Source organism: Pygocentrus nattereri, chromosome 4 (genome assembly GCF_015220715.1).
Source record: "Pygocentrus nattereri isolate fPygNat1 chromosome 4, fPygNat1.pri, whole genome shotgun sequence".
Taxonomy (NCBI): domain Eukaryota; kingdom Metazoa; phylum Chordata; class Actinopteri; order Characiformes; family Serrasalmidae; genus Pygocentrus; species Pygocentrus nattereri.
The window spans coordinates 28,185,297-28,210,368 of NC_051214.1; the positions used below are offsets into that span (position 1 = coordinate 28,185,297).

At 40.0% G+C, this 25,072-nt stretch overlaps 1 protein-coding gene across 1 annotated transcript; it reads left to right on the forward strand.

Annotated features, from left to right (window-relative positions):
• Positions 1–338: 338 nt before the first annotated feature.
• oma1 (OMA1 zinc metallopeptidase) lies at positions 339–24,750 on the forward strand. Its single transcript, XM_017688912.2, has 9 exons — positions 339–1,119; positions 1,906–2,134; positions 2,371–2,544; positions 5,180–5,287; positions 11,449–11,577; positions 12,995–13,069; positions 13,992–14,141; positions 23,080–23,379; positions 23,563–24,750. The coding sequence occupies exons 1-9, from the start codon at positions 773–775 to the stop codon at positions 23,623–23,625; spliced, it is 1,575 nt and encodes a 524-aa protein (XP_017544401.1). The 5' UTR covers positions 339–772; the 3' UTR covers positions 23,626–24,750.
• Positions 24,751–25,072: the final 322 nt, after the last annotated feature.

The following is a 25,072-nucleotide window of genomic DNA, read 5'->3' on the forward strand; positions in this document are numbered from 1 at the left end:
AAATACCTGAATATACTGAGCTGAAAGAGACATATACCTTAAATGTAAATCCATCACTGATCCTTTTTTAAGTGTAAAATTCCATTAACTATACTAAACACATTTATATGAAGGCATTTAGTGACCTGGGCCTGTTTGTGGATCACCATTTAAGAACATGCCAAGGTTTGGTAATAAAGATATGATGCCGTTCCTGTAGCTGGATGATTTGTTTCAAATGGCTTTATGCTACTAGAACAAAATAACTAAATCTACCTGCGAAGTAAGGAGCGACACGGGGCGGAACCATAGTTGCATGACTAGTTGAAGGAGGGACTGTTCAGGTAGCACTGTAGTCCGTGATGGGAGTTTGTTAGCGGAGTTTTGAGGGTCACTGCGATTAAACGGAGCGGCATTAGATCGTTTTTGTAAACTATATAGAGTTAGATATGTACTGGGATCGTGGGTTCGGTCCGATAACAAGGATTCCAGTCCTACGTGTGTGTGTGTGTTTTTATCTACAGCGGTCTGACTAATGTTAGACAGTTTAAAGGACCCCTGTTCATTTTTCCCAGCACCCTTGGTAGCTTAGCGTTAGCTAACTAATAATGCAAGCCAGTGCGATGCGATAAGATGCTGTTTTTAATGCAAAGTAACCTGATCAGTATTTTAACACTGCTACAATGACTTAATCACAGCGTATCTGAATAGCACCCGGGGTTCAGCAAAGCTTGATAACTTGCCATCTAGCAGCTAGTCGGTTTCTATCTAGTACGAGACACACGCCGCTAAAATGGCTTTGATTTGCTTTCGTCTGTTTAAAATTCAAACCGGACCCCCTCTTCTCACACTGCGCCGGTTTCGGGCCGTACATGCTCGTCCTCTGCTTCGGGGGCAGCCGCACACGTCTCAGGGAAACACAAGGCTCTCTGCCTCTTTCCGGAGCTTCGAGAAATGGACTCGAGTCCAGAGCACAAGCCTCGTTAGCTCGGGCAACGTTACTGTAAATGTCCGTCTCTCGGCGATAACCGAACCTGCAAAACAGTTCCACACTTCGGCTGCACTCCGAGCCCTCCCAGCCCCCCTCATATGGCTGGTCCTCAGACCTCTCCAAAAGGTGGCAGCTATCATAATAGGAAGGTGAGAGGCTCCGCAGTGCTAGAAGACCTTTTAGACAGTACTTTCCGCTTTGTTTCACATGTGCAGTCTGAATTATGGAAAGTGTGTTTATAGCTCAAGCATGTCACAGTGGGACAGTAAGGGTACACTGTCCAAAAGTTTGTGGACACCTGCTCATTCATATATATATATATATATATATATATATATATATATATATATAGTGTGTGTGCATATGCATACATTCATATAAGAGAGGGACATTACCAGTAAACACAAACTGTAGCTTTTACATGATAATTCCATTAATTGAATAGATTAATAGAGAGATTAAAATTGCATTTTCCCACCAAATATTTATTATAAAGGTCAGTATCGATGACAAATACCTGAGAAAAGATTTTGGCAGCCTTAATGGGCAAACGTGCCCTACATACAAATTGCTCTTTTAAATATATTACGTCAAATAGTATTCCTTCACATAAGACATATGTACAAATAAACGAAAGCCGCCGTGTATTTATCCATGAAGGACATTCTCTTTCCCATTAGGTATAAACATTCACTTATATGAGTTGGATTGGTTTATGTCTGTATCTGTCTGGTTCAATTTAGATGCTATGAAACTGATGATGTTCCAAGTTTTTGCGCTTGCAACTGTTTTCATCATCTTTTATTTCTGGTCTTTTGTTTATTTGACAACTTTATCAACTAAACACACATGCAAATAAGCTGTGGAAGACGTATCGGGAAGCTGTCAGAATCGGTCTGCTTTTGGCAACGTCTTTCTCTCTTTCTCTGACATAGAAGTATCAGGAAGTGGTGGAGGGCTTTGCCTCCTAATAAGAAGCAGCTTTTCCGTGAGTGGGCACGGCAGCGGCGATGGCATCTGGTAGGAGCTGGAACTGGCCTGCTGTTCTTCATTTCACTCTTTTTCTTTACCCACCTGGAAGAGTCTCCGGTCACTGGCAGAAGCAGATTGCTGGTTTTTAGCAGAGATGCCTTTATGGAGCTGGCCCAGCATGCTTCAGATGAGGTAGGGCTCTTTCACTTAATAAGGTTTCTTTAGACAAATCGTTGATATGTATACAATTCGGGAACATAATAATGCGGCGATGTCACTAATGCTACAGTGAAATGAGAAGAAAAGCAGCACGAGATGGTAGGCATTCTTGAAAATTGTGATATTTTTCATTATTTATGTGACAGTTTGCAGTCTTTATATTACTGTACATTTGACATGTATTCTTTCGCTCTTTCAAACTTATTCAGTGCATGGAGGAGTATGTGGATGCATTCATACCTGTTTCAGACCCCAGGCATCAGGTGGTTGAACAAGTGGTCCAGCGCTTGGTCCAAAGAAACCACGACATTGAAGGGATTAATTCCTTGTCCTGGAATGTTCACGTGGTAGACAGACCCTCTGTCAACGCCTTCGTTCTGCCTGTAAGTCATTCAGGAGAGTCAAAGAATCATCAAGCAGTAGAACCATCTTGATATTGTTTTATCGTAATGACTCAATCCAGTTAAGTTCAGCATCACAGCTCAGAGTGTGAGATTATTCACGGTCACAAATTCGTAGATGGCATGGTGGGTTTTAACATAGTTAAAATAAACACATTCTTGAAACATGCGCTGAATTGTGAGAGTTAAAAATGGCCCCTCTGTCTGTTTTCAGTCTCACCAGATACATGCTGCTATGTCTGACCATCACTAGTTAGAGACAGTGAAGATTTACCTAATACTTTGAGGAAATGAAGTCATTGTGTCTTATACGAAGTGTGTTTGGTTAATTTGTATCTGAGATGTAGGGGCTGTAAATGCAGCCAGGGCCTTCATTTTTGCCATAAAAAGGGTGCTACAAAGATTAAAAGACCTGATGTGCTGTGGATGGACACTTCCATTTCTTCTTCTTCTTTCGGCTGCTCCCTTTAGGGGTCCCCACAGCGGATCATCTGCCTCCATCTTGCCCTATCCACTGCCTCCTCTACTATCACACCAACCATCTCCATGTCCACCTTAACTACATCCATAAACCTTATCTGAGGTCTACCTCTTCTCCTTCTACCTGGCAGCTCCATCTCCAACATTCTTTGCCCAATATATCCACTATTCCTCCTCAACACATATTAAGTATGAAGTGTTTTTACGTAATAACATACAAGGCTATTCATTTTGTTATACATTTTTTATTATAATTTTAATTTTATTATACAGCAGTGGTTCTGAAAAACTGAGGTACATGTATTCCCTGAGGTATGTCCAGTGAAGTTGGTTGTATGTCCCAAAATTCAGAGATTTCCACTTTATTCAGTATTTATGTCTGGATAGTGGTGTGTACTTTTACACATCAAGCGTATGCATAAGTGGTGAGTGAGTGTGATATTTGCATATGGCAAACCTCTAAAAGTTATGTTTTGCTCTTTATGCATTATTGTTTGTATAAAGGCTTATTGGAGAAGAAGGTGTTGTACCCTGGCCTCATTTAAGTGAGACTAATGACAGTAGAGTTAATTTAGTTATCTATATGGTCCTTGTAAATTGTGCATTGAAATTATTTTCTCTTTCACAGATGTAGTTCAGTGTGAGGTTCTAGTAAGTTTTCAGTCTGTTGTGCTTAGCGGTTAGCATTTTATTTGTAGAGCTGTTTCAAGGCTGTTAAATGCTTAGCAAATTATGTTTGTGATCTGTGGCATGTGCTAGTGAACATTTTTGTCATTCATTATTTTACAGCATGTTACTATTTTTTAAGATTAAGAGACGCTTATTGGTCCCACAAATGGGGAAATTTCACCTCCTCATTTAATCCATCCATGAAGTGAAACACCACATACACTCTAGTGAGCACACACACACTAGGGGGCAGTGAGCACACGTGCCCGGAGCGGTGGGCAGCCCAATCCGCAGCACCCGGGGAGCAGTTGGGGGTTAGGTGTCTTGCTCAAGGACACCTCAGTCATGTTCTGTCGGCTCAGGGGATCGAACCGGTGACCTTCCGGTCACAAGGCTGGTTCCCTAACCTCCAGCCCATGACTGCACCCGACTTTGTGATTACAAATGAAATATGTTCATTCCCCTTCTTCATCCCTGTGCTTTGACCAGCAGTCCAGAATGAACCACTTGTATACTGGCCTTAGGGGCATCCCTAACTTTATTCATTCATTCATTCATTCATTCTTTCATTCATTCACTTATTCGTTCGCTTCTACTCAGTATATCTGGTGTGATGTGTCATCACCTCATAAACAATGATTTTAAAATGTTATCTTGCATCACAGCATCATATATGCATCACATGTGTGCATACTGCATATGCAAGGAGCAAGTGGGGTACCCAGCATGAGATTCAAGTGACTTGGGGGCTACTAGACTGTAAAAAGTTTAGGAACCACATTTGTTGACTATACAGCTATGGAAGCACCTACAACTCGGTTCATCATTAAACTTTTCTTTGTTTTTACACCTCCTTAAAATTTTTTAAACCTGTAGAATAGTAGCCCCACTTTAGAATCATTTTCTACATGTATCTGAAATTAATTGACTTCTGTGTTATTAAGAAAAAAATATTTTAAAATTTAAAAATACAAACTTCTGAATGGTAGTTTATAGAAGCTCAGAGTTGTTCCAGTGCACAAATGCATGTATTTTTTCACAGATTTCAACAAGCAGTCGCACAGCAAACATGCTTCCCAGTATATTCTGTTTTGGTAGTTAAGACATCTTAAAAGGAATGAATTAATGTATTTAACCCAATAGGTCAAAAGGACAATTTTTTGACATTCATTTTAAAGCAAAAATAAAAAGTAAAGTCTCTATGTTTCAGAAACTAATGAGCCTAAAGTTTGGTTGAACTCAACAACACTATTTCTTGAAAATATTGTACAGATTTCAGATGGTCAGTCTAAAGCATTTCTCTGAAATCTCATGATTTAAAGTGGATTTACCTAAATGTAATATTTAGGAAGTATTTTGTTTTGCACATACTTCAATATGTGCAAAGCAGTTTGTTCATGCTTTTATTTCAAGTTTAGTTATAATCTATTCTTGTTGTGTACTGATTGTGTGTGTGTGTGTGAGACAGAATGGGAATATATTTGTGTTTACAGGAATGCTGGAGGCTGTTGCAGACATTCATCAGCTGGCCATTGTACTGGGGCATGAGATGTCCCATGCTCTGATTGGTCATGCTGTAAGTCCCACCCAATTATGCCAGTTCCTTAATTGGCTTTCTCTGTTGTCATTAACACATAAATGTGGAATTGTCTTTCAATTCACTTTTTCATTGCATGCTGTGTGGCTGCATGAGCTTCCAGTCTGGTATGCCTGTCTCATCAGAATCATGTAGGGCTGGGGTGTGTGCAGCTTATAATGTTTAAAGAGATACATTAGTATTCCATCCTCCTCTTTGCTGTCCTGTTGCATTCTGCCTTAGAGGTAAAGCACTCATCATTGGGTTTAAACTGCTTGTTTATCTCTCTTTGGCCATAAAACATTTTACTTTCATCTCTGTGCTGGGGTTAAATTCCAATGAAATGTGCTGCCTCTCTGAAATATACTAAGTGCACATAAGGGCTGAGTTATAATGGGAATCTCCATAGTTTTGGCACTGATATATCTACACTGCAGTGAGTCTCAGGGCAAGATTTGAAGGAGCAAAGCACGGTCAGCACTGTATTATTGGCATGGCCCTTGCTTGTTATATTCATCATTACTGGAGTCCTCATCATACTTAGAGTTAATGACAGTCATAGCAAGGAGATTCGCTCAGCTTCGCTCAGCATTAAAATTTACTAAGGATGGAATAAATTGGCAAAAATGAATTTTTTCCCTGAATGCTGTGGATCAATTAATAAAAATGAGCAAGCCACAATTCTGATTTTTTTTTTTTAGCCTAGCACTATACTTGTCTATTTTTTTTTATCGATGATTACCTAATAAGTGGCAATAGTTTAGTAAGGTTTGGGAATGAGATTAAGTGCTTTCCTGATGAAGTTATGTCCGTGATTTAATTTCTACAACCTACCGTAACCACTGCATTTCAATGCACAGGATGTCATCATTGTTAAAAAAATTACAATGGAACAGTGTAAATACACAGTGAAGCAGAAACTGTTGTTAAAAATCAATGTTGTCCAAGAGAATTGGCCTCGCTCTCTCCGGGTGGGTAGGATGGCGGCCCTTCTCCTCCCATCATTCAACGGGATACTAGTCAGTGCAGGCGTCTGTTAGCTAACGCAACAGATCTGGCGTTTGGCGCTTTCCTCCACGTGCGTTCGGCTGTCCAGTGATGTTGCGTGGGTGGCAGTTCGAAAACAAGCGGTGTCTCGGACGAAGCCTATGCTAGCCCCACCCTCCTAGCATTGGTAGCATCGTATGATTGGGGGAGTCCTAAGTAGCGTGTGGAATCGGAAACGGCTAAATTGGGGAGAAAATCGGGAAAAAAAAAAAAAAAAATCAAAGTTATACCTTCCTATAAAAACAAATAAAATAAAAGGCTTGTCAATAGGAGGCTACTATTACCACAACTTAATCTTGTTCCCACACCTTATTAAGTCATGGATGGATAAGTCATGGTCCATTTTTCTATGACCGGATGCGTAATGCATGGTCAGGGTTGAGGGGGTTGCTTTACAAACATATTCCATTACAGAATACTGATTACCTGTTGTAACCTATTCCAAAGCATTACTGTGTTAAAGTAATGTAATATGATTAATTAAATATTGTAGACAAGTAAACCCAAAAGTAACTGAAAGTATACATTAAAGATGTGTAATTAAAGAGAAGAGAGAAATCATTTTACAAAGACTTTAACAGGAGTTTAACTCAACAGATGCCAAATACAAAAACTGCTCTGTTTTATAAAGCAAAATGATAGGTGACTTAAATATTGTGCCTCACAGAAATGTTCACTGATCTCGCGTTTAGCAAAATGGCAAAATCTAAGTGGAGCAATGTATGAAAACATTTAAAACATGAAGATGACAAATAAGAGTATACGAGTATCATTTGTTTAAGTTTAGACATGTACAGTATCTCACAAAAGTGAGTATATTCCTCACGTTTCTGCAAATATATAATCTCTTCATGTGACAACACTATAGAAACTATAGAAAATATAGATATAACTTGAAGTAGTTGGTGTACAGCTTGTATGTCAGTGTAGATTTACTGTCCTCTGAAAATAACACACAGTCTAATGTCTAAATAGCTGGCAACACAAGTGAGTACACCTCACAGTGAACATGTTCAATAGTGTCAATATTTTGTGTGACCACTATTATTATCTAGCACTGCCTTAACTCTCTTGGGTATGGAATTCACCAGAGCTGCACAGGTTGCTACTGGAATCCTCTTCCACTCCTTCCTGAAGACGTCATGGAGCTGGTGGATGTTAAGACACCTTGCACTGCTCATCCTTCCTTTCCAAAGCTAGGCTGTAGGCAAGAGACAGTTGTCTTCATACTACTCACAAGGGCTCCACCACACATGCTGGACACCATCTGAGCCAAACAAGTTTATGTTGGTCTCATCAGACCACAGGACATGGTTCCAGTAATCCATGTTCTTGGACTGCTCATCTTCAGCAGTTTGCGGAGTTTCTTGTGCATCAGCTTCAGAAGAGGCTTCCTTCTGGGATGACGGCCATGCAGACCGAGTTGATGCATTGTGTGGCATATGGTCTGAGCACTGACAGGCTGACCTCCCACTTCTTCAACCTCTGTAGCAATGCTGGCAGCACTCATGACACTGAACATGTGGACTCACTTCTTTGGTCGACCCTGACGAGGCCTGTTCGGAGTGGAACCTGTCCTGGCAAACTGCTGTATGACCTTGGCTGCCATACTGTAGCTCAGTTTCAGATTTTTAGCAATCTTCTTATAGCCTAGGCCATCTTTGTGGAGAGCATCTATTCTATTTCTCACATCCTCAGAGTTCTTAGCCATGAGGTGCCATGTTGAATATCCAGTGGCCAGTATGGGAGAATTTTACCCAAAACACCAAATTTAACAGCCCTGCTCCCCATTCACACCTGGAACCTTGTAACTCTAGTGAGTCACATGATACCAGGGAGGGACACCGACACAATTTGGACATGTTCACTGTGAGGTGGACTCACTTGTGTTGCCAGCTGTTTAGACATTAATGGCTGTTTTATTTTCAGAGGACAGTAAATCTACACTGCTATACAAGCTGTACGCTGACTACTTTAAGTTATATCCAAGTTTCATTTCTATAGTGTTGTCCTATGAAAAGATATAAAAAAATAGTTGATTAAAAAAAAAGTTTTGCACCCCACGCAAAAAAAAAATTACAAGGATTTTTTTAAGACTAAATGGCTTTTTAGGACTTAACGACTCTTAGACTAAACCCCAGGAAAACAAGTAATCAGTGTAGAATGTTTCACAACATTTTCCTTATTTACCTTAATTTAATAACGCTCTTTATTCTGTAACTGCAACAGATCGCAGTTACTTTTTTTTTGGTATCCTAATTACGTAATGCTGTAGATGTACTCTTGTTACTACCCAACCCCGTGCATGGTAATGTCTTACTAAGGTGTAGGAATGACTTAATACTATCACTTAATTATCTTGTTCCTATGCCTTACTAAGTCATGGCCACAGTTTAAGATTACGTTCCCATGCCTTAGTACGTTTTGGCCATGAATAAATCATCACAAGTTAACCATGTTCTTCCCACACCTGACTAAGTTGTAGCCATGACTAAAATAACTAGTTCCTATGCCTCACTGAGTTGTGGTCATGCATTATTTTTATTAAGATGTAATGTCACCAGCAAATCTTTGCAGAGGAAAGAATGAAATACAGTGTCAGAAACTAAATAAGCAAGTCTATGTGGGTTTAATAAACAACTCTGTGTGGTTTGCACAATGCTAATTAATGGTTATACACTTCTTTGGCATTGTTTACACTTGGCATTAACCTTGATTGGATCATATTGATAGAATAATCATCTAAACAGGACAAAGCATGTTTACACCTGCCCTTTTCAGATGTAGGTTTCACATCCCGATATTGATCGGATCTCACTTCCTCATGCTGAATTTACATTTTTAAATCAGGCTCCTTTGGCACTAGATCAAAGAGGAATAGCCTTTACAGACAGTTACTCTACTATACAGACGGTTTTCAGTGCTTTGTTAATTATTTTGGAGTTGCCAGGCATTTTAGGTTACAGATAATGAAAAGACGGTTATATACAGATGTGTATCAGTTAAAATCACAGCCAGGAGTGATAGGAAAGGTGGCAAAAGTCTTTTCAGCTTTAATATTTGCAAGCCTACATTTGAATACACGCGCAAATGCTTAAAAATAACTTGCAGTAGTGAAAGCTGTGGATGGAGTGCACGTGATGTAAGACTACATGTAGCCAAGCTGGCCACATTGCGTTTACACACATGCACAGATCTGAATGCAATGCATGCCTGAAAAGTTCTAAAAAAGTACGTTATAGCTAAAATGTAATGAATTCAATTACCTTGAATGACAGACCTTTTTCTGTTCCCAAGGATTTCATGGCACATACTGTATGTAGCAAATGTAATCGTTTTAAGATAAAGTTTATTTTATGTAACCTATTTATATTTATTGACAGCATTTTTGTTTTCCACTTTCCTTTTTCTTGGTCAGTTCTGTCCTGAGTTTTGGTTTCAGCATGTTGAAGAACAGGCAGTAATTTGTTTGGTAGTGTGTCAGTTCTTAATTTTGGTGGTGGTTCTTGCTTGATGTAATGATCACTCTTATATAGCCCTGTCTGTCTGTCTGCCTGTCTGTCTGCCTGTCTGTCTGCCTGTCTGTCTGCCTGTCTGTCTGCCTGTCTGTCTGTCTGCCTGTCTGTCTGCCTGTCTGTCTGCCTGCCTGTCTGTCTGCCTGTCTGTCTGCCTGTCTGTCTGCCTGTCTCTGTCTGCCTGTCTCTGTCTGCCTTTCTCTGTCTGCCTGCCTGCCTGCCTGCCTGCAGTGTCTCTCACACACCCACACACTCTCTTGCACACATAAAGAGGTAGTTCTCCATCTGTTTACGCCTCTTAAAGATGCTCATTACCCTTAACAGCACCTGTCACGTTTCTAGCATTTCATAAAAGCACAATATTTCCATGTCAAATGTTACCATTATTCTGAAAAAATAAAAACAATTGCACTTCTTGTAGCTGCCATCATTTTATAGCCCTGTCAGTCATATTAGGACTGTCGCTTACTGATCCTTTTCTGTGTCTGTTGAACGTCTTCCTCTAGACTGCGTCTATGAAGAGCTGAGACTGTAAGGTTTAGAGAAAGACAGTATATTTATAAGATGAGTGTTGTGTTTGTCTGGCCTGAGACACACATGAGAATAAATCAGTAAAGTGCAGTTTAAGGACTCTGTGGCTGCCAGACTGCTGGGAGTGAAATGGCGAGGCCGTATTAGATAAGAAACAAGCGAGATTTGCGTTAGCTTTCCGAAAAAGATGGGTTTTGAGCAGGATTGTTTTTGATGGCTCCAGGAGGTAATATAAAGTTCTGATGCCATCTGCATTGCGGCACATTTTGCTAATGCTACTCACTGAGCCATTGGCAGACAAGGCTCTGACTGCTGGGATTTGCACAGTTGTATTTTAATTCAGGTGGTGATTCATAATTTATTTTATCTGTGTTCATTTGAAATTGTTAGATGCTTGTGTTTGTTGTTTTTTTTTTTTGTTGTTGTTTTGGTAAGTGCTCACGCATAATTGGCCTGTCAAAAAATGGGTGATAAACAATAAAAATAACTTGCTCTGTAATTTCTCTTTACAACCACAGAACACAAACAAATTAACACTTGAATGATGAAATGAGCTAATAAAAACTAACAAAGCTCTGCCTCTTACACTGAATATTAAAATAACGAGCCTTTTCAAGACTGAACTGTGTATATTAATTTTCTCTCTCTCTCTTTTCTCTGATTCTCTCTCTCTCTCTCTCTCTCTCTCTCTCTCTCTCTCTCTCTCTCTCTCTCTCTCTCTGTCTCTCTGTTTCTCTCTCTCTCTTGCTCTGTCTTTGTCTCTGTTTCTCTCTCTCATTCTGTTTGTCTCACTTCTTTCTCTCACTCTGCTTCACCTCTTTGTTTACGTCTTATGTCTCTTATTCCCTTTCTGTGTCTTTGTCCCTCTTCTCTTTCACCTTCTCTCTCTCTCTCTCTCTCTCTCTCTCGCTCTCTCTCGCTCTCTCTCTCGCTCTCTCTCTCTCGCACTCTCTCGCACTCTCTCGCTCTCTCTCGCACTCTCGCTCTCTCGCTCTCTCTCTCGCACTCTCTCGCACTCTCTCGCTCTCTCTCGCTCTCTCTCTCTCTCTCTCTCTCTCTCTCTCTCAGGCTGAACAGGCCAGTATGTCGCATGTAGTGGATTTGTTGTCTCTGATCCTGTTGACAGTTATATGGGCCATCTGTCCTCGAGACAGCCTTGCTGTGCTGGGCCACTGGATACAGAGTAAACTGGTCCAGGTAAGAGTAATGTAATGTAATCCATGTAATTTTCTGTTTCTCTCATTGTAATTGATGAATTTTGAATATACCTTTTAATATCTTTTTCAGTAGATAACAATGTCATACACTGTCACATGCTGTAATAAGCTAACTTCATATACCATATCTTTGCTGACAGACTGTATTTGAGTTAAAGGGGGAAACTGAAAATGAGATCTTTCATCAATCTGTTCCTTTTAACAGCGAATTGTCCCTTTCAGCACTACAAGGAAGTAAAATAAAGTGCTGTTTCCACCATTTCCAGAGATACAGCTCTTCTCTCTTAGGAGCGCAGTAGTCGTATAGCCCATCTATGAAAACAGAAATTCTATTATACAGCAAGAATGATGTAATTTTTCGGTGTTAAACGAAAGTCAGCCATGCAAGCTCTCTCAGTAAAGTTGGGGTTTGTCTTAGTCTCTTGCAAGCCAACACTGTCTGCATATTGATTCTACAGTGTTTTGTTCTAAAACTGCCTTTTTAATGTGTTATAAATCCACACTGAATCCGAACTCTAGCGGCGGAAGTTTTTCTTCTGCATGGCTCATTGTGTGCTCTATACACTCTAGTCCTAAAGTCTGCAGTTTCAGTACATCTCTGTGTCAGGTTTGAAACAAAATATGGACTGGTGGTAGTCGTATATTAGCACTTTTAAGTGATAATAGTAGGTCACTGTGTGCTTTAATTGCAATTTTAATAGCTATCTCACTCACTTTAGATTTTATTGAACCTTTTGTTCTACCTAACTAGATACTTGCTCTCCCCTGACAGGCTTCTTGTTTTCTTCCCTTTGTTCTGTTTCTCCTTTTGCCTCTCTTTATGTCTGTGCCACTTTCTCTGATTCTTCTTTTTCTGCATAAGGTGCTTCAGTGTAATTTAAATGAATAATTCAGCAAAAATCTAATTTACATAGTTTGTATGTGATTACATGAGACATGTTTGGGGTCTTAAATGTGCTTCTTTAGGTTCACACATGAGTGACAAGTAATGTAAGCTTCTACCCACTAGTTAGAATTGTGCAATTAAGCATACGTCAACCTGCATCACTGACCATATGTAGAAAAAGGACAAAAGTGTTTTGCATAGCTAGCAGTAGAAGCAGTCATCTTGTATTTTGTCTTCAGTTTTGTCTGTATTTATAGATAACAGTCTATAAATATAGTTATAGTCTAAATTTAAGTATGCAGTTTGTACAGTAATAAATGGTAGTTATACGTTTTCATTCATTTCATTAATTAGCCTCATGGTTATTAGAAAACTAAAGAAGGAACAAGAAGAAAGCTTTATGTACACTAAACATTAACCCTCACATTAATGTGAGAGAAACTGATTTTTTGCTATTCTATTCCTTGCTTAGCTGTGTACTGAGTGAATCCTTTGTGTGGCTCTGTTGTAGTTTATGTTTGACCGACCCTTCAGTAGGAAACTGGAAGCAGAGGCGGATCAGGTTGGATTGAAACTGGCTGCTAAGGTATTTCAAACATCAGCACATACTCATACAATCAAGTTACATAATGCTCATATAAAGCAATATATTCAAACGGTTCTATTGTGGTATGTGAACAAGTGTTATTTATTATGGGTATTATCTGTAAGTGAATTTAACAATTTTGATTAGAACACTCCTTCTAGACATAAATTGTGCATTCTCAGTAATTTTAAGAATGTTTTCTCTTGATTTTACACTGCCGGTCAAAAGGCAATAATTGCAACAACCTGATATGTGACAAAAAAAGTGCATTCTCCCACTTTCTCCTATGAATGATAGTGCATCTATGATAAATGTTATATCCACATTGTCCATTAGATGGCAGTGTTTACACATGCAATTTTGGCTTTGAAAAGCTGCTGTTTTGGAGAGTTTGTTGTACCATCCTGAGATATTGTGCCCTCATATTTTTCATCGTAAGCAGACCTCCTTTAGACCAAAGTGGTCAGTTTCCCTTTTCCTGTTAGTGGGTGTCTCCCTGCTAATGGACACCCCTCTGCACATGTTTGCTCACATCCCCTCCATCACACAGTAAGGCAAAGGATACAGGCATGTTGCCCTGGTAACAGTGAGAGGCTAGTTAGGCTAGACGTGATTCAGGGTGCTGTGGAAAGGGTCTTTGTGAGCACAGCATAGGATGAACAATTTGGCAAAAAATCTGTCACAAACAGTTCGTTTACTCACTTTCTGTTTTATAGCTCTGTTGCTATTCTCTCTCTCGCTCTCGCTGTCACTCTTGCTCTGATTCATTAACCATATATCAGGCTAACTCTCTGATACCTCTGTGACTTCACAGGAAGCAGCCTGGCTGAGCTGCAGCATATATGTCATTGGGTTTCCTGTAGAAACAGTACTTCAGTACAGTACTTTGTCTGTCTGTCTGTTTATGCCTCATTTTCATTAGGCATGTGCAGATGTGAGGGCCGGGCCTGTGTTTTGGCAGCAGATGGAGCTAGCAGAGCAACTGATTGGAGAGCCCACCATTCCAGAGTGGCTGTCCACCCACCCCTCCCACCACAATCGCATCACACACCTCAACCGCCTGGTCCCAGAGGTAACACACTCACACCTCTTTGTAACATCAGAAGACTGCACCATTCATCCCACTGGTACATGCACTAGAGCCCACACAACAAATCCATGAAATGGTGAGAGTTGAAATAGGCTTCTCAGATACTTCTTCTCAGGACTCATCATGCCGTTAACTGATTTAAATGTAGAAATATATTTGTTTCGGTTTTGCAAAAACAGGTCTAAATTAAATTAAAATGTGGTTAGTTATTACTGTAACATATTCCAGAATGATGGCCGTATTAAAGGCCATGTACCATGAGATATAATGCACAGAGAGCAGGAAGCAAGTCATTTTCAGAATCAATGCAAATTCTGGAAGAAACAAGCATCTCTGATCTTTTTGATTTCTTCAAGACTTTCCTATACTAAAGCTCCAGAGGACTCACTGGAGCCGATAGATAAATATCTTCTGTAGAGCTAGCACCTAAAGTTTATATAAAGGTGCTGTTGCTTTTTATGGATAATGCAGTACAGGAATATAACTTGGAGACATGATGTTTTCGTTAGGAAGTTCCTGGTGTGAGGTGGAGCAGTCAGAATGCAGTGCACAGAGCTCCCAGGCCTGTCTGCAATTTTCAGACTAGACCCAGACTAACAAGATGTCTGGAGACCACCGTAACGTTCGGCAGCCGTTAGCGTTCACATACGCTCACTCACAGAGGGCATGAGGGAGGGAAATGTTGGTCTGTGGATGTTGGGGTTGCCAAACACTGGCTTATGCAGGAGAAACTCTTCACTGGGTAACTAAATTATTTGCTCTTAATCAGGGATGGACAGTATGGTGATATTTTAGTCATTATTGTGAAAATGTACACGATAATTCGCTTTTCTGAGTGTATCAAGGGTATCATCTGTACTTCTGGAGCTCTCAACAACTGCATAGATCATAAAAGATAGATATTTGGCCTGTTACAGAGAATATGTAAATCAAAACAAACAATGCACGACTTTCAGTCCACCACTCAATAAATTTCAATGCTTCAATCTAACAACATTCGTAAATGTTAAATTATGTTGCTAACCAGAAGAGAATAGCTGGTTAGCATCAGCTTAGCTATCCTGCTGCCAACTCTGCTCACCACAGAACAGGTTTGATTCTGACTAACAAAAGCTTTACTGACACAAAATAATGGCTCAGATCTGAGGAAACAAAGTCGAACAGTGACGGAGGGACAGAAAGCTTAAATTAAACTTGTTCTGTGATGTTTGGAGCTGTTGCCTCCTAGCTGGATGCTAGTTGGCTCCTCTCTCCTAGCTAATTACCTAGTAAGTGCCAAACACCCCAGTACAGGTTTGGATTTGACTAACTGGTGTTCTGCTATCACAAGTATTGATGATGAAAACTTATAACAGCCTGCTAGGCTAAGCTATTACAAGCATACGGGTCCTCACACCACAGTTCAGGCTCAGTTCCAGCAAACCGATGCTTTAAAACACCAGTTTGGAGGATAAAGACTCATACCTCAGAGCACAATTGGAATATTTGGTGTTGAGGTGACAGAAAGACAAAAATAAAATTGTTCTGTGGTGCCTTAAGCTGTACCCTGCTGTGCTACACTAATGCTAGTGTAGTTAGCTGGCTACAGGTGCAACTCACTGCAGTACAGGCTCAGTTTCAGTAACTGATGCTCAAATGCCACCCATTTAGTGGATAAAGATATGAGCGCACAATGTCAAATGGCTAGTGTTGGAATGAAAAGACAAACAGACCTGTTGGTAGGTGCTGTGTGCGTGGTTGTTAGGTTGTGGTTATACTAGTTTTTTTTCAGCATTTCCTAGTTCAATTTAGCATCATAGCAGATGGAAAAAGAAACTTTAACCAGTCTGTACCAGTGCGGAACAGTACAGCCCTGGGAACCTCAGTATGGAAAAGAGGCTTTAGTGTACTAGCAATTGACATTCCAATTCATCAGAAATTCCCAAGTTCCTACACACCAAACTCATCAAATCATGTCTTTATGGGCTTTGCTTTGTGCTCAGAGATGCACTAATGCTGGGTACAGGAAAGGGTCTTCCCCAAACTGTTGCCAACAATTTGGAATCATATAGTTTTCTAAAATGTCTTTGTATGCTGTAGCATTAACATCACCTTTCGTTGGAACTATGGGGCCTAAAACCAACTAGATTTGTCTGTCAGATTGCCATATAGTGAGGCATGATTAATCACTCCAGAGAACTTGTTTCCACTGTTTCAGAGTCTAGTTTGTGCCAAGCATTATACCATTCCAGCAGCAGTTTTTGGTCCCAGACACTTCTGTTTCACAATAGTAGCATTTACATTATTGTGGTACTTATTGTGTGTTGTGAAAATGTCTCAGAAAAGTATCATAATATATATTTTGTCACATCACCCACCTTTACCTAGGCCCTCATATTATTGACATTGTAATCTGTGGTGAGAGTAGAGAGCAGGTGGAAGAGAATCTGGAGAGGTGGAGGTTTGCACTAGAGAGGAGAGGAATGAAGATCAGTAGAGACAAGACGGAATACATCTGTGTGAATGAGAGGGAGGCAGGTGGAAAGGTAAAGATGCAAGGAGTAGAGGTCGTAAAGGTGGATGACTTCAAATATCTTGGGTCAACCATCCAGAGCAATGGACAGTGTAGAAAAGAGGTGAAGAAGAGGGTGCAGGCAGGATGGAGTGGGTGGAGACGGGTGTCAGGGCTGATGTGTGACAGAAGGATAGCAGCAAGAGTGAAAGGGAAGGTTTACAAGACAGTAGTGCGTCCTGCTATGGTGTAGGGTTTAGAGACTGTGGCTCTGTCTAAAAGACAGGAGGCTGAACTGGAGGTAGCGGAGATGAAGATGCTGAGATTTTCGTTGGGAGTGACAAGGATGGACAAGATTAGAAATGAGCAGATGAGAGGGACAGTGAAGGTGGAGCAGTTTGGAGATAAAGCCAGAGAGGCCAGGTTGAGATGGTTTGGACATGTGTTGAGGAGGAATAGTGGATATATTGGTCAAAGAATGTTGGAGATGGAGCTGCTGGGCAGAAGGAGAAGAGGTAGACCTCAGAGAAGGTTTATGGATGTAGTGAAGGTTGGGATTTGATTGGGATTTTTGTTACTGATAAATAATTGGCTGCTCCATATTGTGATTAAAAAAAAAGGACTCAGAGTTGAAAGACTTCTAAGAACACGAATGGCAGAATCTGCATATACTACATGGACTGAGTAGTGAATAGCATGTTTGAAGCTTTAACCATGTTTACATATTGCATCAAACTCTTTATTTCAAAAAGTGAGGGAATTTCAAATTCACATAATATGGGCCCTTTGATATTTTGAATTCTCCTAGTCACTGAACTTTCATTTTTTTATTTTGTCTTGAGCTTGTTTGCAGATTCATTATTTCACTTTAAAGTCCTCCACTTCACAGGTGAGCAGTTAGTGGGCGGGGCTATGCTAAGTTAACTTGATAATCTGCATTCTTAGTAAATTGAATGTCAGTTCTTGTGCATTGTGGGCACGTATTGCAATTGCATAAAGGTTTTTGATTTTTAAATGTACTTTTATGTAACAAGGTTTGCTGGTTTTTGCAGAGGGGGTGTATTAAAGCTGTAGTGGAGGTGAAGGTGCTTTGTTTTCCCTCTGTGACCAAATTGGCTCATGCCATAATAACCCAACCTCTTTGTCTTGCTAAACTCAAGACCCAAGAAAATGGTTTTACTTTCATCTCCTGTGTTATTTTGAATCTTGCAGAGCTCAACACATTTCCCACATTGCCTGAAATTTCCTCCAATTCCATAGACACCTTTTCTTGATGTGCGGGTGCTTGTGTATGTGTGTGAAGATGAAGAGCTCAGGCTGACACACTGCAGCCTAAGAGAAAGCTGGCGAGTGAGTTGAGTGTGGAGAACACTCATTTACAGGAACATGCACAGTCCTCTCTGCCGTCACACACCACTGACTCCACAAAATGGCTGTTTAATATACGATGCAAAGTGGTGGAGGTGGCTTTGGCTGTGTGTGTGGCTGTGCGTTTTACTCACTCATTGGGGCTTACTTAACCTTCAGCCTGAACCCGTAACAGTGAGTGAAAGAGTCCTGCCTGCATCCTGGCACTGAGGTGGCTCAAACGCAAGGGAGAACAGATGGTAAAGATGTTAATTGTCCATCAAGCGTGTGTGTGTGTGTGTGTGTGTGTGTGTGTGTGTGTGTGTGTGTGTCCATTTGCGATCTTAGCATGCCTACATTACATTACATGCCTACTCCTTAGGGAGGTTGCTTTAAGAGACCTCAACTTAACTAGAGAGATGCATCCTCCATATACGTCTTAATGACCATTGCCAAAACTAATAGTCAAGCCAGTGTCTCTACTGTTGCTCATCTCATTCTTCTCTTTCACAAGGTTACTTTGTTTGTAAAAAGGTCATTTCCATGCCTGTACAAACACTAGTGGCAGTGGTAACAAAGTCTTGCAGCAGTATATTCTCTATATATAACAGAAAATTACACAGATACACCAACAACTAAATACCATTTCAGATTATCTCCTGTGTAGTGCGTGTGCCCATTGCCCTTTTTACAGCTTACATAGCCACTGTACCACTGTACAGTGCGTCATTCTGTAGTCCTCATTATGCTCATATTAGGAACACTGGGTCTAAGCCTCATTTCTCTATGGTCAGAATGAATATGGTTTTCAAAAACCGCCTCTATTGCATCCTGTGTTACATGAAAATCTTCAGAACCTGTCTTTTGTACATTTTTCTCCTGAATACCACCGGACCCTCTGAATTACGGGTCGTAAAGAGCTATAATACTAATATTGCTACATGTGAGCTAAAGCTACCGCGCATCAATCTGACGTCACTAAGCTACACGAAGCCGTGGCGGAGCTCAGGCGGGCTGAGCTGTCTTATCGAAACATTCTACTGTAGCGCGTAATTACAGATACACCCGTAAACAAAACCTCTGGGTGGGATAGTTTGATAGGCTAAACTCCTCATCAAAAACACTACCCGTGTTAAAACTCCAAGAAATTCCTTCCTAATATGGGCATAAGAACATGGCATAGACTACAAAATGACGACATGAGAGTGATCTATTCTTTTTCAGGAGACCTGTGTAAATTTTTCAGAGAAATCAGCAGGGATTTTTTTGTATGTTTAAGTTCAGTCAGTTTCATTTTCAGCATTCTCATCGAAGTAATCCCAGCTACAAATTTAGATTCATCAGTCCATAAAACCTTCCCCCACATCCATAGCACTAAGTTATCTAATTACAGTCGAAGGACACAAAGAAACACCTGTGAATTTTTCAGATCTAAAACAAGAGTGGAACTCCCAAAAAAGAAAACTTAGTACAGTTGACAGTTTTGGTGGCCTACCAGGTCCTGTAAAATATTTATGAGTCCCATTTTCTGTCTTTTAATCATTTTTGAACTCCAGTTTACAAAACTTATTTTCCTCCAATTTTCCTCTTCCTAATACAAGGGGATTATTTTATATCTCATCTTCTCAGAAGTGCATGCTAAAAAATGAAAAACTTGTTCGGAAAGACTGTTTTCACTAGAAATTAAGTAAATGAAGAGTAGTCTTTTGCACAGTAGTGTAAACAGATTTATTTTATTAACCGATAATAAAATATTGTGACAATACCAATAGCCATTGTTATCAGGCAATAATATTAGCATTAAACCAACAAATCCTGAGAATTCAGTGTTTTTCCTGATGTGTCTGTTCAGTTCAATTCATTTATCTACACTCTTTTGTCCTCCTGGGTGCCAGAGCCTATCCCTGTGCTCAGTGGGCAGAAGGCAGGACGTGTCTGTTTACTATAATGTAAACAAACCACTAAACATTGCTGCTTTATCACTGAGATTTTTAATACATGAATATACTGATATTAATAAATCCATGGGACCTCAATATGGCCTATGTTGTCAACCAACCTATATATCGGCAGTATTTTATGGTATATTTACTATAAGAGACTCATCACATTGCGCTTAAAGAGTTCCTGTTTTGGTTTTCAAACAGAGTCTGGTACATAAGTATAACTGTTTATTCTGCAATATTTATATATTATGTTTCTTATAATTTAATCAGTCAATCAAAATGGATATAGTTGTTGATCTAGAATAACTGAGGTGTAAATGTAATATAAGCATAGGGCTTTTTTTTTTTTAACAGTTTTGTATGGAACCTAAACTTCAGTCTAAAATGTAAGTCTATAAAGGTTAGTAAATTGGTGAATATAAAATCTATATCTAGCTTATAGATTATGTGGGTTCGACTTATAGTCACTGTATCCATGTACATTACACCTTACAGAAGTTGTTTTCATGTAAGTTGTTTTGTAATGACCATTGCCCTGGCTAATGGTCAAGCCGGTGTCTCTTCTGTTGCTCATTCCTTAGATCTCTTTTTTCATAAGGCAGTTTTCAAGCCTGTAGAACTGTGGTAATGTGGGCTCTCAGCACTAGTTTTAAGTGTGGTAGAACGCAGTGCTGTATGAGAGTGACTTTCTGAGGGGCAGCTTCAGCTCGCCCATGGAGCAGTCAAGTGGAAGACTGTTCTGAGACTGTGCCAGTCAGTCAGAGAAAGAGAGAGACAAAAGGTGAGCCATCTTGCTAAATATTACCACCATATGGCTTATCTGCAGGTTGATTGCAGTTCTGAGGTCTGTAGTTGGGTAAGTGAGGCTCCTCTTTCGTTTTTTGTTCTTACCTTCCATCTCCCTCAAGTGCTGTAGACAGTGCTGCCTTGGTGCAGCACTAAATAGAGTTTAAAAGGAGCTTAACCAGAGAAGATTTCTCTGAGTTAACATGAAGAAGAGGTAGTAGATACCAGTTAGAAAGCTCTCTTTCGAATACTGCCTAGTAACTTCTCACTAATTGCTTTCAAGCACTGTAATCAGTTGTTGGATTTTTGGGTTTAAGTAGAGGAGAACAGGGTTCATTGGCACTGTTTTTGCTTTTTGCCAGGAATCTTAGGCATACCGTACATGCCATACATTAGCATAACCCAACCAGCAGCAAATGGGTGACATTGTATATCTTGGCTTTAAAACATTTTCAGCGTTAGAAATCTTAGTAACTGCATTCGGAAGAGAATTCCTCCTCCAGACTAACTAACCCCCATTTCCTTAACTCCTCACAAAACAACACACAAACTCAAGTATGGTTGTGTACTTACATAAGAGCATGCTGCATTGTTATAATCCATGTTTTATATTCTTTTGCAGTGGAGCAGTGCTGTTTGTAGTACATCGTAATGATCTGTGCATTGCTAGCTTTGCAAATGAGTTACCATCCATATCACAGGTTCACTTTGTGAAGCTGCAGTCATGCATAGTTGATTTGGTATTGTCTTATCTAAAAGATGCATGTATTTTAAATGGCTGCATAATCTTAGATGGGTCCCTAAATAACTAGATGACACAGAAAGGATACGCTTCTCTAATATGTTCCCTCGGGTAATTGTTGCCAATAAGCTTTGGACAAGTAGCTCTTTCATCAAGTGCCTTTTACATTTATTTATCTGTTCAGAGCTGTGAGTTCCCCCTAATGGCCTGATCTTCAGACATCCGCACACTCCTTAAATCCGTCCCTCTCCCGAGATAATGAAAAGAGTTTGTGCCAAGAGCTGCATCTGATATTGTTCCTCAGGGGAGATCTGAATAAGAATTTGACCAGAAAAGGCTCTGTGTTAAGTGTTTCACTGCAGGTCTCTCCTTCCCTAGATCCTTGTTCTTCTTTACGTTTCAGATAGAGTTACTGTTCTTTGGTCTGTGGCGCAGGGGTAGGCGATATGACATGGTAATCACCAACTGTTTTATTAAAAGGAGCTTTGTAAGAACTGTCAGAAGATTGCAAGCTTGAATTTTTTGTCTAGGAAATATATCTAGCCTCGCTTAAAAGGATATAGTGCAGTTATAGTAGTTATAGTTTTTAAATAGTATGTTTTAAATTGTGTATGCTTTAGCATATCAAACCTCACCAAAATCAAATAACATGATACCTTTTCTATCAGTGTGTTTAGTTGTGAGATTTGAAATATTAAACATGGTATAAAATCACCAAAATTCACATGAAAGTTTGTGGTGGATCCTCATTTTTCCTGCTAAAAAGAAATGTGATAAATTGCAATGGAAACGCATCAGAATAATGTAAATGTGTATATAAAAAAATTAATATGATTGATCAGGTGTTTCTATTTTTGACCAAGAGTTGCTATAAAATATGGCAGAAGGCAACAGGTACCACTGTACTAACAAGTTTAATAAAACTTGTTTAATAAATCATAAGATTGACACTAGATGGTGAACAGCAGAGCAATTTTTAATCACCCGTGGTCATAAGGTGCCTGTTGCTGATTATTGGACATTTCCTGAGCCATTATGTTAGCTGATGCATTGTGTGTCTGTGCTCTTACAGTGTCAAACAAAGCTGTAAAATAAAACAAAAAGAACAGTGAAGTTGCCTATTAAAGTGTTCTCTATATTATACACCATTTTCACTTAATCTTTTGTGGCATTATAGTTTGTATTAATTTAGTCCAACTGGCTGGAAACCTGGCTAATCACCTCAAGTATTGGGATATACTTTTGCCATATTGAGCATCCCTACTGTGCTTAGCTTGCTTTCATTTCACTAATTACGTATGCTGGCTTCTGTCCTCTGACTCAAAAAGAGAGGTCAGAGAGTGGAGATCACACCGATTTCAGATCAATCTGTGTATACGAGTCCAGGTGTCTTTATGCTAGATGGCTTGCACACACTGAATACCAATAGTCTTCAACCTTAGACCTGAGAGGCTCTTGGTTGATCCATTCTTTATCTGTCCATCCCATTCATCCGTCCCTCAGGTATTAAACTTTAAAGAGCTCTGTCTCCTGCGAGGTGGGTGGTGGGCGTAAGGTCGAAGATCATGTTCTCCATCTTGTGTGTCCACCTGTTTGTTGTTTCTGCAGGCTCTGGAGATCCGTGCGAAGTGCGACTGCCCCGCCCTTCCTGCTATTGATCCTCGTGTTGCCTTTTCCAAGACTGTGCAACTGCTGCTAGAGAACACGAAGAAACAAGAAAGCGAGGAGAGGAAAGAGAGAGAAATCGCAAAAGATGCCTCCAGTTCCCGTTCCCGGTTGGGAGGAGTACTGGCTACTTCTGTCCTTTCACAGGCTCTGCTGAGTAAAAGAGACTTAACTGAGAGTGGACTCACACTTAAAGGGGTTCAACCAACTGTAAGCCTTCAGACATCAAATGGCAACGATCAGGTCCACTTCTAACTTTCGTTTGGTTAAGTCATGCAATTTGCACAACCTTAATAGATGATTATAAGCTTCTCTTACTTGTTAGCTACTTTAGCCTTGTAGCTCTAGTACAGAGTTGTTCTTCAGACAAAAGTTTGTAGACACCTACTCATCCAACTTTTCTTTTGAAATCTGTGGTATTAATAGGGAGATTGCCGCCTTTGCTGCAGTAACAGCCTCTACTCTTGCGGGAAGGCTGTGAAGATATGATTGCATTCAGCCACAGGATCATTAATGAGGTCAGGTACTGATGTGGATGATTAGTTCTGGATCACAAACTCCACTCCAACTCATCCCAAAGGTATTGGATGGTGTTTCTTCACTGCACAGCTCCTCAGCCCAGTGCTGGAGGACTGTATACTCCTCAAGCCAACGCTTGCCACGGGACAATGTGATCTTCGGCTCATCTGTTCCAAAGTGTCCTGTTCTATACTCAGTGCTTCCCTTTGGAAATGATATATTTTTTGCCAAAATATTGCTTTAGTCAAGGGTACTGTGTTCATAAGTGTCACTGCGAACTTGTGTGAGCAAGTAAGGGCTGAAGAGGAAGGCTTCCCCAAGTTCACAGTTTCAGTAAGGCACAGTACAGAGAATATGCGCTCTCTGTGGCCTGGTAACCTGACATGATGGATCCAGTGCAACGGCAATCAGTAACACAATCCTGCCCTTTGTGCATTTGGGTAAGTGAAATGGAAAGTCTGTGTGAGGGATCATTTCCATATGGAAATATGAATAAAGGGGGCATTAATCATAAAAATAAGAGAGTGATCATAAACACAGGTGTAATTAGCTTTAATGTTAGATTTAGCATAATGCCCCAATGCAGATGGATTTCTTCAAAGACCAGAAATGGCCTTTGTATATTATGTAGGTTCTGTTTTTAAGTTCATAACAGTTTCTCTGTCTATGCAAAGATATTTATGATGATAAAATCATACCAAGTATTAATCATGCAAGTACTAGATGAATTAGATTCTGTGTGACTGAAGCTCACGTGTAATTGGAGCTGTTTCTTGTCCACTTTTATTTCTGTCAATTTGATCTGTAACTGTAAAATGAAAGAAGTTGCTATGCTAAATCTATAATATATTCATGCTCTGAATATGGACAAAGACTTTGCTGAAGTACCTAATTGTTTTCATTGTTAAATGTTTTAAAGGGCTTATTTTCTTTAAAGATCTAAGAATGTTATTTAGTTACTGTAAAATAAATACTTCAGCAAAGTATGTCAAAACTTTCAAATTACATTTTTAACCAGCCAGTATCTGCTTCTGTGCTAGGTAATTGTATTGTGTGGAGGAAAACCAGCCAGTAAAAGAGTCGTTTTTTCCTTGATTGTGGTGTTTTGCTCATTTATTAAAGATGATGTTTCTCTTCTTCCTGAGCCTGGCAGACGGGTGCGTCTCACCAGGGACTCCAGACAGACGTGCATGCCGCATTGCCTGCCGGTGTCTGCCTGCTCACGCAGTGCTGGTCTCACGGCTCCTCTCTGTGCTGCTTGGTCTGTGTGTGTGTGTGTATTTGGCTTGAAATTGGCAGCGTTGTTGCTAAAGCTCTTCCTTTTCTTTCTGAACACGTTAATTTAACCGCTATGCTCCTTGGGCCGGCTGGTCCCCCGGGGTAACTGAAGCAGAAACTCATTACCAACTGTAAGATT